Genomic DNA, 15195 nt, shown 5'->3' with positions numbered 1-15195 from the left:
CAGGCCTACTGCTTCAGTGACTCCATCCAGCCACCTCATTCTCTGTCGTCCCTTTCTTCTATCGCCCTCCATCTTTCCCAGCATTAGGCTCTTCTCCAGGGAGTCCTTCCTTCTCATTAGGTGGCCAAAGTACTTGAGTTTCCACTTCAGGATCTGGCTTTCCAAAGAGCAGTCGGGGTTGATCTCCTCTAGGACTGTCTGGTTTGATCGCCCTGTGGTCCAGGGGACTCGCAGGAGTCTTCTCCAGCACCATAGTTCAAAGGCCTCAATTCTTTGGCACTCAGCCTTTCTTATGGTCCAGCTTTCACAGCCATACATTGCAACTGGGAAAACCATGGCTTTGACTATACATACTGCCATAGGTAAGCTGAATATGCTACCTCACGTGACCAAAACGGACGGCACGATGAAGTCCCTTCTGTGCTTACCTGTGTCTATTCCTTTTCCCCAGTTCGTCTTCTGATACAGGGTCAATATCAGGCAGTGGGATTATATAGCCACTGTCTGCACTGAGTCTCTGTTCATCAAATCCACTCTCCCTGTCTTTCATCTTGTCCTCGTTCTTGTAAGTGACACCAATATATGGATTGTCACAGTCCACTCTCATGCGTGTGACGGCAGGATGATCACTCTTTAAGAAGTCCAAGTGGATTCTATCATAACTCTAGGAAAAAAATTGAAAAACATTGCTTAGAAGCCTAGAACATTCATCTTTATTCTCTTACATCAGGGGTGTCAAACTCAATTTCATTGAGGGCCGCATCAGCATTGGGGTTGCCCTCGGGGGGCCAGGTGGGTGTAGCCATGGTGGGTGCGGCCTACTGGGTGGGCATGGATGGAGTGGGTGTGGCCTACTGGGTGGGCATGGCCAGCTCTACATCGTTTGCGTCAAGGGTGCCTGTGGGGGCCTGGGCAGGAGTGGGACAGATCTGAGGGTCTCTGGCAGAAGGGGGTGGGACCGGGGCAAACGCCAAGGCATGGTCCATTTCTTCATTCCTCACAAAGGGTGACACCTCCCCAGCATGCACCCAGGGGGCGGGGCCGATGCGGCAGGGGCTGGTTCCTCGCTGTTTCCAGACGGCCTTGTGGAGCTAAGACTGAATGCATTTCAGCATAGATGGCCACCACAAAATTGTATATTAGCTCCCGGCCGGCCTGGGCCAGGGCCAAGGCAGTGAGGGCCATTCCCTCACTGTTTCCAGGATGGCTTCGCGGGCCACATGAAACCACTTTGCGGGCCGCATCCGGCCCCCGGGCCTTGTGTTTGACATGTCTGTCTTACAGCTTTATCAACCTTTCTTCTCTGTAAAATCTAATGTATGCTACAATAAGGTTTCTTTTTGCCGTTCAAGGATCACACATTATTCCATCAGTGAAACATATTTTTTTTATGAGAGCAGTGGTTGTAGTAACTCAAGCCCTTGCAGCGCAAATGGCTGTGATGGCCCTGCACAAATTGCAGGGTAGCGGCAACAACTTTGTCAAGAACTTAAGTTAGAGATAAAAGATGGCCCAACAGATTTGGAAGCCTGAAGTATTAAAACTAAAATTATAGTCCATAATTACAATAAGAAACCAGACAACCTATTAACTTCAACAGCTTTTCCAGGATCTGCTCTGTGATGGATCATCTGTCTTTTTAGAAATGGCACAAGATAAGACAATCCTCTATGGAAAGGGGCCTAAAAGCATGTATGTTGCCCAACCAGGTTTGTTCCAAGCATCCCAACCTTTTATCTCCACATTGCCATCGTTCCCTAGAATATAATTTAAAAACCCGTAATTCAGCCCAACGACCATAAAGAAACATATTTTTAAAATCCTAAAAGCAACACCCATTTTCTGAAAAAACTAACCTTCTTGTATTCACCAGGCAACAGACTCTCCACTATTTCACTTAAGTGATAAAAAGATGGTCTCTTTTCAGGTTCACTATTCCAGCATTTCACCATGATGTCATACCTGGGAACCAGGTAGAAGAAAATACCTCATAAGTACATTGTTGACAAGATATAAGGCTGATGAAAAATAAGGGGAAAGCCATTCATAGTAGACGTCTCGGCTAATGACAAACGTGCACCTCAATAAAACCAACATTAAATCAGCTATCAACTTTCATTCTCCACTGCATTACATACCCTTTTATACTTTTAAGAATCCCAGGGAATTCATGACTATCTGTCAATTAGTTACCTAATTGTTTTATCAAACACCATCTTTTTCTTAAAGCGCAACACTGATTTATTTTAGGAGAAGCAATATTGCAGGAGGCAAGCCAATCCATAGCTAAAGCTCTAGTGCAAATTTCAAAGTTCAGCCTGGAAGCAATTTGGACCAAATGCTGCAAGGACACCGAGCTGAAAAAGTTTAATCCAATTATGTGCAAGCAGAGAGAGAAGATGCAAGGGAATACATACATCTCAGAGGTAGCATGATCTGGTTTTGTCATCCGATAGCCACTTTTTATTTTATTATAGAAGGTAGAGTCAACCATCATGCCAGGGTATGGGGTCCCACCTGAAAAACAGAAACAGAAAGTTGACATCACATTTTTTGACTCAAGAAGCAACTCCAAACAATCCATCTTTTTAATCTTACAAGGCTGTATAAAATTTGACTGTTTCAACGTACGTCAAAGATAAGAGTTCAAGAATTTACACACACACACACATTTTTAGAAAGCAGGTAAATCAAGATAAAATAATGATCTGGTCACATCCTTCAAGCATAATTTCAACAGCCGCAAAACTTCTAAACAAGCGTCANATGGTGCAAAGAGTTGACTGGTTGCCCAGAAAGCGATGTAAAATAGTATTATTAAGTGAACAAGGCTACAGTTATAAAGAAATTAGAAGAAAAATGGGTGGAAACTTAACCAAAGGTGGCATTTCTACTGTACACTTTTCCCAAAAGGTTACCACAATTTTGGCCACTACTGTATATGGCCGCCCATCTCACAAGAAATTGACTCTGGGCAGCGTACAACCCTTAAATCACTTGTCCAGTTATATACAGTGGCCGCAGAAAGACTATAACGTTGAGGAGAAATCTGAGCTTCTGGATCTTTTATTTTAAGTCCATTCACAGATTTCCAAGACTGCCACTCACTAATCCAACAATATGCCAAATAGCTCCATTACCAAAAGATCCTTTAGTGCAGGGGGTTTCCAATATTTCCTTCTACACGAATAAGGGAATTCTAGCTCCCTTCTGCATCTGCTCAAGAAATCTGGGCAACATCGTTACATGTGATAATGCCAAACAAGAGCCGTGGTGACACAGCGGTTAGAATACAGTGTTGCAAGCTGACTCTGCTCACTGCCAACAGTTCGATCCTGACTCAGCCTTCCATCCTTCTAAGGTCATTAAAATGAGGACCCAGATTGCTGTAATCCACTTAGAGGGTGCTGTAAAGCACTGTGAAGTGGTATATAACTTTAAGTGCTATTTCTAGACTGAAAATGCCAATAAAAATGAGTTAGTTAACAGGAACTGCATTGTTGTTAGTTGCGAAGTTGTGTCCAGCCCATCGCGACCCCATGGACAACGTTCCTCCAGGCCTTCCTGTCCTCTACCATCTTCTGGAGTCCATTTAAGCTCAGGCCTACTGCTTCAGTGACTCCATCCAGCCACCTCATTCTCTGTCGTCCCTTTCTTCTATCGCCCTCCATCTTTCCCAGCATTAGGCTCTTCTCCAGGGAGTCCTTCCTTCTCATTAGGTGGCCAAAGTACTTGAGTTTCCACTTCAGGATCTGGCTTTCCAAAGAGCAGTCGGGGTTGATCTCCTCTAGGACTGTCNCAACTCCAAACAATCCATCTTTTTAATCTTACAAGGCTGTATAAAATTTGACTGTTTCAACGTACGTCAAAGATAAGAGTTCAAGAATTTACACACACACACACATTTTTAGAAAGCAGGTAAATCAAGATAAAATAATGATCTGGTCACATCCTTCAAGCATAATTTCAACAGCCGCAAAACTTCTAAACAAGCGTCATTTCCTTCATAAATATGTGCTTTCAGTGGTTGGGAGAGCAAAAGCAATAGCACTTAGACTTATATGCCGCTTCATAGTGCTTTAAACCCCTCTCTAAGCAGTTTACAGAATCAGCCTATTGCCCTCAACAATCTGGGTCCTCATTTTATCAACCTCAGAAGGATGGAAGACTGAGTCAACGTTGAGCATTCAGAATCAAACTCCTGGAGTGAATAGTGAGTTAGCCTACAGTACTGCATTCTAACTACTGCCCCACCTAATCAGTCTAGGTTGAGATTCAGCAGACTCTAAATATTTTGCAATCTATAATAATATACATAAATCACTGGGTAAGGATAGACAATTGCAAAAAAAAATGGAGGATGTTTTACAGATATCCAAATATATAGGAATGTATGTTATTTATTAATGTCTTGCAACCCAACAATAAACCCACTTAATTCTATGGCACGAAGCAAAATTGGAGTTATTAATTTAGCATGACATATGAATCCATCTACTTATTTTATGGGGGGGACCACATTTTTGTGGCCATCACTGCCCTCAACATTGAGGCAGGGGGTGATAGGGTGGGAGACTGAGAGCAATAATGATGGTGGAGGCGCAATCTTGCAGGCGGGATTATGTTTCGGGGAAAGCGTTTTGAAAATGAATTGTTTAGCTTTAATTAAAGAAAAGAAAAAACCGAATAAAAAATCAATCTTTGACCTCTTGGATATTGGGTTAATATATCATAATAAAGATCAAAATTGTGGTCTGAGTTGCCAAAAAAAACCCCTACAACAGAATCTCTTCATATTTTCTGATTAAATATGTACATCAAATCATTTGCAAAAGATATTCTACTGAAGTCTGACTGACATCCTGAAACTGTGTTTATGTATTATTTAAAAGAATATGTGAATGCACAATTTATTTTAATTTAATAATAACCAACAGACTATTACAGATTGCCAACATATATCAAAAACAGTAGTATGGAAAACATTGAAATTGATATTATTTACAAAATTAGAATTCTATATTCGAATTCACCTAATTTGTTATAAAATTTGGAAATGGAAAATTATAGGGTGCAACTTTTTCATCAACGTATACTTGCTGATATTATGTTGTTATTTTTATTGTTGTCGGTTAGTACCGAAGGTTCATAGCAAAAAAAAAGAAGTAATACTGATACCATTTTGGTTAACATGCCTCTAAACTAAAGTTTCAACCATAATATATTGCAGAAGGCTGTTTATTTATCAGGTTCAATTCTTTCGCACACGAAAGCAATTAGTTTGCCTACCAAGAGAAAATATTTCCCATAACAGAATGCCATAGGACCAGACATCACTTAATGTGGTATACAGGTTGTCAAAAATGCTTTCAGGTGCCATCCACTTCACCGGAAGGAAGGTCTGAAAAAGGCAAACATGAATTAGAAAACATGCAAGAGTGCCGTAAATGAAATATTCACTATCAGGGCTGTCTTTAAAGTTGATTTGTCGCCATAAGTATGTGGCTATGTCGGTAGCAAAGACACTAAAGTTGGCCATTTTTTAAAGGCTCTAGCTTGCTTTTCACCCACCCAGGGCTGGGATTCAGCTGGTTCGCACCGGTTCGGCAGAACCGATACCTAATTTTTTGTCGAGTTCGGCGAACCGATTATGATAAATCTGTGTTTTCCAGAACTTGTCTGGGTTTTATTCAACTTCCTTCCAAGTGGGGAAAAAAAAACCACCTCCCCAGAAGACCAAGAGAGGAACAACGGAAACAAAATGGCGACATGGCGCCTTCGATCACGTCACTCAGGCGAAAACTAGGTGGTGCTTCTCAAAGGTAATTTCCAGAATAGACGCTCCATCTCTCTAGTGTCCTGACTGGTGCATCTCTCTAGTTTCCTGATTGGTGCATACGGGAAAGGGGGCAAGGCCAAGTATTAGCTGGGGTTGTGGCTCTGGGACTTTTTCTTGTCTAGCTATACCAGGGGTAGGCAACCTCGGCTCTTTTATGACTCATGGACTTCAACTCCCAGAATTCCTGAGTCAGCTATGCTGGAATTCTGGGAGTTGAAGTCCATGAGTCATAAAAGAGCCGAGGTTGCCTACCCCTGAGCTATACAGAACGCTCGGATAAAAGCAAAGAAAATTGCAAGTGAGGACGCCAATCAAGAAGCAATACGGAAATATCCTAACCGTTTTATTGTTTTTTTGGTCAGGTGTTATTTAATATTTTTCTTCATCAACATTTTAAAACTCTTTCTTGTAACACAAGCTAAGTTTTGTGTACCTCTTTTGTTGTTCTTATTTAAGTATTAAATGCACGAAATAATAAACCACCTTTCGGTGTATCGTGCTTTTATACTTAAAGCGGTCGCTAGGGCAGAGGACCGGCTGTTGAATGATTTGAATCCCACCACTGCACCCACCCCCAGGCAAAAACAACAGCGATACATACACTGCCTTTGGAGACATAGTTTGAATCGTGCATGATATCTCTTGCTAGCCCAAAGTCACAGATCTTCACAATTTTCCCTTGAGCCAAGAGGACATTTCGTGCTGCCAGATCACGGTGCACGCACTGTAAAAAAAAAAAGAAAAAAAAGGATACATTAGTCAACTTTATAATAATAACCTGACTTTGGTATTCAGTGGTACCTTGGTACTCAATTGCTTCGAAACTCATCAAATTTGGTACTGCAAAAATTTGGTCCCGGTACTCATTGTTTATTCGGTACTCAACCCACAAGCTAGAACTTGTCGGTATCAGCTATCTTAATAATAATAATAATAATGATAAAGTTGGAAGGGACCTTGGAGGTCATCTAGTCCAACCCCCTGCTCAGGCAGGAAACCCTATACCATTTCGGACAAATGGCTGTCCAGTTTCTTCTTAAATCTTGTGATTCATTACATTATTCCTTATGAGAAAAAATTGTTTGGTGTTCATCATTTTTGATACTCATCACACCTCCTGAAATCAATTAACAATGAGTATCAAGGTACCACTGTATACAGATAATAATAACAATAATAATAATACCAATAGTAATAGGCGCCTTGGGTGCAATCCCAAAACAACTGGAGCACCACTTGAACACCATTGGCACTGACAAATTCGCCATTAGTGAATTGCAAAAGGCAGCCTTACTAGGAACTGCTTCCATCCATCTGTAATACCAAACATCCACAACTGCCTATCCCAGGTCCTTGGTAAGGACTCGATAGGTAGACAAAAATGCCAAATCCAGTCTGAACATCTGGCTGACTGTGCGATGATCAATAATAATAAAGTTGGAAATGACCTTGGAAGTCATCTAATCCAACTCCCTGCTCAGGCAGGAAACCCTATACCATTTCAGACAATTGTTTGTCCAGTCTCTTCTTAAAAACTTCCAGTGTTGGAGCATTCACAGCTTGTGGAGGCAGGTTGTTCCACTGGTTGATTGTTCTAACTGTCAGGAAATTTCTCCTTAGTTCTAGGTTGCTTCTCTCTTTAATTAGTTTCCATTCCTTGCTTCTTGTCCTGCCTTCAGGTGCTTTGGAGAATAGCTTGACTCCTTTGTGGCAGCCTCTGAGATATTGGAACACTGCTATCATGTCCCCCCTTGTCCTTCTCTTCATTAAACTAGACATACCCAATCCCAGCAACCGTTCTTTATATGTTTTAGCCTCCAGTCCCCTAATCATCTTTGTTGCTCTTCTCTGCACTCTTTCTAGAGTCTCAACATCTTTTTTACATCGTGGTGTTGGCTGATGCTGGTGAGAAACATTGCAATGATCTTATACATTTGAAATGTTAAAGGTGGGCTCTTTAAAGGCGAACCCTCTCTTTTCCATCTTTAACATTTCAAATGTTAAATGTTAGCATTAAGATCATTGCAATGTAGCTTACTTAAGGAAAAGTAGGAGGAAGGATGAGTACAGAAATACCAAATCTAAAAGACTAAGCAAACCAGGCTGAATTTGTTTCTCAGCCTGGCATGCAGCTTTGGCATGGTCTCCCTCTTGACCACATGAACATTTCAAGCTGCCTAGATCCTAACATAGAAACTGTGACTTATACATAAGATATGTAATGGCAAGCAGATCTATGGAATAAGTTGGGGGGGAAATCGCTGACAGGGATAAACTCCTAACTCTGACCCAACCATCGTACATTCAGGAAGATCCCACTCGGAAAACTGTCCTTCTTGGGGTACAACATTTAAAAATCTGGTTGGTCGTTAAATTTAGAGAGGGTCCCTTTCCCATCCCCGTTCTTAAAATAACTCAAGTGACTGATCAAAAGAGGTGAAAATTGGGGTTTGAAGCTAGAAACGAAGTGGTTTCTTCTCCCCCTCATAATAATATTCATTTTTCAGAAAATAATATGTAAATCAGGGGTCTTCAAACTTGGCCCTTTTGACTTGTGGACTTCAACTCCCAGAATTCCACAGCCAGGCATGCTGGCTGAGGAATTCTGGGAGTTGAAGTCCACAAGTCATAAAAGGGCCAAGTCTGAAGACCCCTGATGTAAATGTACAAATACACTCCTTCTAGATTTGGTGTGTCTGCACTCATCCTTTCAAAAACCCAGAGTCTATGTTCGGTAATGATATGTGTGAAGTCTACCAATTGTGTTTGAATTGTGTTTCCTCCCCATTGCCTGATTTAGATAACTTCCCTCTTATTAACCTTGCTAGGGAATGGTATTGGCGTAATTTCTTTTGTTTCGTTTTCTAGAATTTAATAGGAAACTTTAGATCTAAATACGTTATACTGGATTTATGACAGAATTGGCTCTTTGGATTTTTGCCTTGGATTGGACAGCTGTGTGGGAAAATGTCCATTGTCTCAAATTACGTATACAATAGAAATTTTCTCATGCACGTTCTGCTGATTGTTCTTTTTATAAAACCTCTTTGCAAAGCTTGGATGAAAACTTTTGTTTAAATCAGGGGTTCTCAACCTTGGCAACTTTAAGACTTGTGGACTTCAACTCCCAGAATTCCTCAGCCAGCAAAGCTGGCTGAGGAATTCTGGGAGTTGAAGTCCACAAGTCTTAAAGTTGCCAAGGTTGAGAACCCCTGGTTTAAATGAAGCCACCCTCCAAGCTTTTCCACTTACGTTTTTTGAAGCCAGGAACTCCATTCCCCGAGCTACTTGGTAGGTGAAGCTCAGAAGATCCAACAAACTGAGGCCTTCTGAATTATCATCAGAAAGCAGATTCTTCCCATCTAGTTTCATGGACAGGAGGGGAAAAAAATGAAAAGAAAATTCTTTTGTTAAATTTTAACTCCAGAGGAATCAATCAATCCGTCAATCTCTTTCAGGCAGCCTCAGAGTGAAAGGCTTTTGAACAGGTTGCGTCTTTCTGAGACGTGAAGGAGACAACACGGTGTCTCCAGCAGACTGATTTAATCACAACACACAACCTCTTTTCCTGCCTAAAATTCAAGAATTAAGTACTTATTATCGTTATTTCCTTAGATCAGGGGTAGGCAACCTTGGCTCTTTTATGACTCGTGGACTTCAACTCCCAGAATTCCTGAGCCAACCATGCTGAGGGGAAATGGAGAGGTTTCCATGTTGAGCCATGCTGGCTCAGGAATTCTGGGAGTTGAAGTCCATAAGTCATAAAAGAGCCAAGGTTGCCTACCCCTGGCCTAGGCGAAGACCCTCCAGATCAGGGGTAGGCAACCTTGGCTCTTTTATGACTCGTGGACTTCAACTCCCAGAATTCCTGAGCCGGCATGGCTCAACATGGAAACCTCTCTATTTCTCCTCAGCATTCCTGAGCCAACCATGCTGAGGGGAAAGGGAGAGGTTTCCAAGCTGAGCCATGCTGGCTCAGGAATTCTGGGAGTTGAAGTCCACGAGTCATAAAAGAGTTAAGGTTGCCTACCCCTGCCTTAGATTGTCGTTTCCCTTTACCAAATCCAGCAACTTTTCCTCTGTCCTTCCATAACATCTGTCCTATCTCCAAAACATTTCAACATAACAAGCTACGTTTTTATCCATCGATAGTAGAGAAGAGTATTTTTTTAAAAAAAATAAATAAATCCAAATACTAAATATATCTCCTTTAATTATAGACATTTTTCCTAGAAATTGCAGGATAAAAGAAGTACCACCTACACATTACAGGGCTTGTTGTTACTTTATTCCCCGTGTGGTTTAAATCCAAAGGCATCATTTAGAAATGGCATGGAGTCGTCCACTTGTTTTCAACTCATATCCATTTTTGTCCTGTTTAGCTTCTGCTAGTAGGCTGGCTCGTGCTTTTTGGTAATTGAGGTCACCCAAGGCTCTCAAAGGATCAATGATTCTACAGCATGGCTCTTATTATGCTCAGGAAAATGACAGCTGCAAACTATAAACTATAATCATTTGGTGACTTGTGGACTCAGTAAAGCCTTAGTGGACCAGCCTCTGCCAGTGGAGCTGGGACGGGAAGAGAATCCAGTTCAAGAATCAGGAGAGAGCCAATCTGTTTTGTAAACCATAGATCAGATTTCAGTGTAATAGGACAGTAAAAGGACAGTAATAGGACAGTAAAAGGGATGAGCTGGTCGTACGGCCCTTGACTAACCATCAATTTGGCATTCTACAAATTACTTCTGTTTAAAGTCGGTTTAACTCTTAGGAAGGAATCCTAATCTAAGGAAAAGCACAAACCAGTGGCTCAAAATCGGCCAAATACAATAAAAAAAAAAAAAAAAAAAGGAAAACAAAACCATTTGTGCCACCAATGACACTGGCCCTCATTAAGCCTAAAAAAAAAATCATTGATCAGTTCTATGGATAGAGGTACACGTTAGCATTATGTGCTAGATAAAAGGATAAAGAAAAGATAGCCCACCTGATCGGACTATAATTACGAAAATCTTAGAATGTGCAGAAATGGACAGATTAACTTTAGAGATTAAAGAGAAAGAAGATTCAGTTTATTTCAAAACATGGGAAATTTTTTTTATCAATGGTTAGCAATATGATAGAACGAGAAAGGACGGTGAAGTTTAACAGGATGAATGATCATTATTCACTAAGCTTTACTTGTATGATTATTGTCATTATTAGTGATTATAACTGTTTAGTATTATATTAATTACTGTCATTTAATATTTGTACCAGGACGATAGTCTGCTTGCTAAAGCGTTGATTTTTTTACTGGGGGTAACCCCACGATTGTACGTACCCTTACTCTTATCCCAACCCCATCCCTTAACCCCATCCAATATCCATACCGATCTTATCCTTTCCCTACCCCTTATAAAACTCAATAAAAATTTATTTTAAAAAAAGAAAGAAAGAAAAGATAGGAAATCTTTGACTCCAGAGGTCACCCTAAATACCTACCTCATTTTGAATTATAAATAGTAACTGATGCTGTCACAACAACCTTAGATAATCAACCGAATTGTAAGAAACAATATAATTGTCATTTGCAGAAAGAAAAGCCAAACCTGGTATATTTTTGCCTTCCCTGTCCCCTGAAGCAGGAAATGTTAACACCTAATACGACTCTGACTTTTGTAGGATTCTTCAAGATACAGGAACTTTCTGGGACTGAATATTTGGGGACCTTATGAACCAACTGCTATGTGCATAGGATAGTCCAACTGCTTTAATACTTCACTTTCAATTCTTCCTAGTGCACACGATATCGACTAGTGTGCAATAATAATGCGACATTTGTTCCAAGTATGTTAATATTATTTGGATTTCTTATTATGCCAAAATGTGGTTTTAATTAAAGACACCCTTGAACTGAGCTTCATTATGGGTGACTCTGTGGAGGCATCTATGCTGCTGTTCTGGTAGCGGTATGGAAATTAATTTGCCATCGCTTTCTTCCATGATGTCTTTTTGACTTCCCAGACTTTGGAATTTCTGTTGGTCTCTCATCCGATGACTAACCAGATCCAGCCCTGCTCACTTTTGGAGACTCACTTTAAGATGCTTACAGTGGAAGCTATCACCTGTGGCAACATCAGGGGTCTTCAAACTTGGCCCATTTATGACTTGTGGACTTCAACTCATTCTACATCAGGGGTCTTCAAACTTGGCCCTTTTATGACTTGTGGACTTCAACTCCCAGAATTCCTCAGCCAGGCACGCGTGCCTGGCTGAGGAATTCTGGGAGTTGAAGTCCACAAGTCATAAAAGGGCCAAGTTTGAAGACCCCTGTTCTACAGGAAGAATAAATACATTGCGTTTTTCATGAAAAAGTTATAATTCAGATTATAATCAGTGAGATGCTGCTGTAATCTTTCAGACTTTATACGACTTTAAACCAAGCTGAAATCATTCAATTTTTAGGAAAATTGAATGCCTAAATGGCCATAAGACTTGACCCTTAGCGATCCTTGTACGCATACAGAGAGATGAACACAGAAAGAGACCATTGCAATCAAGCCTGAAAGACGAAAAATAAAATAAAATCTAATGGCAATCATTTCTGCCATGAGTGCCAGCATAAAAGAACTAAATGGTGCAGCTATTAGGGACAATACGGAACCAAACGTCAACCATAAAAACTGTGGAATAGAGAGGTGAAATGACAAAAGCCATCCACAAAATCTTCTAACTTTTGTTCCTACAAGATTAGCAACAACTTCAAATGACTTTGTTCAGGGGGGGGGAACAGTTCAAGGAGAAAACCTAACCTTAATCTAGTCTGATTCTTTGCAGAATAAAGTTACTTAGTTGTATATGCTAGGATATATAAGTGGACTCACCCAATATAGATTTTTTCTTATATGAAGCAGGCCGATCATACAAAGATCTTTGGATGTCAGAGTATTTCGACTTGTCTTTTCTTTCTAACATGGGCACATACTGAGTTGTCTCTGCTTGTTTCATATCCATATATTCACCATTGTTTTCAAAGGACAGGATGACATAGCTGGAATTAAAAAGCACAGTAGCGATATAAAGAAATTGGAGTTTGAATATTTACTGTATTTATTATACTGATCTGTTATTTGCTGATTATTTAGAATATTTAGAATAGAATACAGCTGGAAGGGACCTTGGAGGTCTTCTAGTCCAGCCCCCTGCTCAAGAAGGAGAACCTATACCATCTCAGACAGGTGAATGTCTAGTCTCGTCTTAAAAATCTCCAGTAATGGAGCGCCCACGATTTCTGGAAGCAAGCAGTTCCACTGGTTAATTGTCCTCACTGTTAGGAAGTTTATCTTTAATTCCAGGCTGCTTCTCTCTTTGATCAGTTTCCAACCATTGTTTTTTGTCCTGCCCTCTGGTGCATTGGTGAATAACGTGAACCCCTCCTCTTTGTGGCAGCCCCTCAAATACTGGAATACTGCTATCATGTCTCCCGTTTCTTCTTTTCTTTAGACTAGCCAAACTCAAGTCCTGCAGCCGTTCTTCGTATGTTTTAGTCTCCAGGCCTTGGATCATCTTAGTTGCTCCTCTCTGAATTTTTTTCCAAATTTTCAACATCTTTTTTTGTGCACCGAGGTGGTGCAGTGGTTAGAATGCAGTACTTGCAGGCTACTTCTGTTAGGACTGCCGCTTGCCTGCAGTTCGATCCTGACCGGCTGAAGGTTGACTCAGCCTTCCATCCTTCCGAGGGTGGTAAAATGAGGACCCAGATTGTTGGGGGGGGGGCATAGGCCGGATAGGTGTGGCCAGGGTGGGTGCGGCCTACTGGGTGGGCATAGGTGGAGTGTGGCCTACTGGGTGGGCATGGCCAGCTCTACATCGTTCGCGTCAAAGGTGCCTGTGGAGGCCTGGGCAGGAGTGGGACAGATCTGAGGGTCTCTGGCAGAAGGGGGTGGGACCAGGGCAAGTGCCAAGGCATGGTCCACTGGAAGAGTCTGCCGAAACCCCTCCCCTGGAGCCCATCAAGCCGGATATGTGAAGTAGGTGAGGGCCATTTGCTGGCCACTTCCAGGCGATGGTGCATTTCTTCATTCCTCACAAAGGGTGACACCTCCCCAGGATGCAGCCAGGAGGGGCAGACGCGGCAGGGGCTGGTTCCTCGCTGTTTCCAGACGGCCTTGTAGAGCTAAGACTGAATGCGTTTCAGCATAGATGGCCACCACAAAATTGTACATTGGCTCCCAGCCGGCCTGGGCCAGGGCCAAGGCAGCGGGGGTCGTTCCCTCACTGTTTCCAGGATGGCTTCACGGGCCACATGAAACCACGTCGTGGGCCGCATCCGGCCCCCGGGCCTTGTGTTTGACATGTCTGCCCTATACCATTTCAGACAACTTTCTTAAAAATCTCCAGTGTTGGAGCACCCACAGCTTCTGGAGGCAGGTTGTTCCACTGATTAATTGTTCTCACTGTCAGGAAATTTCTCCTTAGTTCCAGGTTGCTTCTCTCCTTGATTAGTTTCCATCTGTTGCTTCTTGTCCTTCCCTCAGGTGCTTTGGAGAATAGCTTGACTCCTTCTTCTTTGGGGCAACCCCTGAGACATTGGGACACGGCTATCATGTCCCCCCTTGTCCTTCTCTTCATTAAACTAGACATACCCAATTCCAGCAGCCGTTCCTTATATGTTTGTCCAATGACAATTTCTGTAGTCATGTGGCCAGCATGGCTATACGCTAAAGGCAGACGGGACAGATTAACATTGTCCCTTTGATTACTTTAGAGGTCAAGCTTACCTTCTCGTGCTTTCATCTGCAGAATTCATGCCAAAAATGTCCAGATCCTTCTTCGCCTTTTCAGGGTGCCGACTCAGAAAATTATCCCTATTTTTATGGAGGTAGTTCACCAAGTCTCCATAAAAACAGTATTCCGTTATGATGTATATTGGACCTGGCGAGGAGGAACAAAGCAGAATACTTAATGCCTCCTGGAAGTCATGTTTGGAAACTAATCGGAGATCAATGATAGGGATTACGTCTCAATAACAATGATTCTTTCTTGGTGGACAAACTCCAAGAAGCATGAAGGAAGTCTTTGAATTCATCTCCCATTCTTGTCACAAAAGCAAACCGCTGAGAGTCCCAGGCCAGGGGTAGGCAACCTTGGCTCTTTTATGACTCGTGGACTTCAACTCCCAGAATTCCTGAGCCAGCCATGCTGAGGGGAAAGGGAGAGATTTCCAAGCTGAACCATGCTGGCTCAGGAATTCTGGGAGTTGAAATCCACCAGTCATAAAAGAGCCAAGGTTGCCTACCCCTGTCCTAGGCGCTCTCCTGAAATCTGCCTTTTGAGACATACTTAGTGGTCATCAGACACATTTCTACACTGAA

The 15195-nt window shown here is 41.9% G+C and overlaps 1 protein-coding gene across 1 annotated transcript in view; it reads right to left on the bottom strand.

Annotated features, from left to right (window-relative positions):
- The window catches only part of PDGFRA (platelet derived growth factor receptor alpha), a 38759-nt gene that overhangs the window by 2036 nt on the left and 21528 nt on the right, over positions 1–15195 (bottom strand). The window contains exons 14-21 of the mRNA XM_015828008.1: positions 14602–14755; positions 12706–12872; positions 9092–9201; positions 6441–6563; positions 5290–5401; positions 2418–2517; positions 1857–1962; positions 429–664 (exon numbers count right to left, since the gene is read on the bottom strand). Of these exons, the coding sequence (XP_015683494.1) occupies positions 429–664; positions 1857–1962; positions 2418–2517; positions 5290–5401; positions 6441–6563; positions 9092–9201; positions 12706–12872; positions 14602–14755 (1108 nt within the window). The remainder of the gene's footprint in view (positions 1–428; positions 665–1856; positions 1963–2417; positions 2518–5289; positions 5402–6440; positions 6564–9091; positions 9202–12705; positions 12873–14601; positions 14756–15195) is intronic.

Source organism: Protobothrops mucrosquamatus, unplaced genomic scaffold, assembly GCF_001527695.2.
Source record: "Protobothrops mucrosquamatus isolate PMUCROS unplaced genomic scaffold, P.Mucros_1.0 scaffold4152, whole genome shotgun sequence".
NCBI lineage: Eukaryota > Metazoa > Chordata > Lepidosauria > Squamata > Viperidae > Protobothrops > Protobothrops mucrosquamatus.
This window is presented reverse-complemented; position numbering and strand designations above follow the sequence as displayed.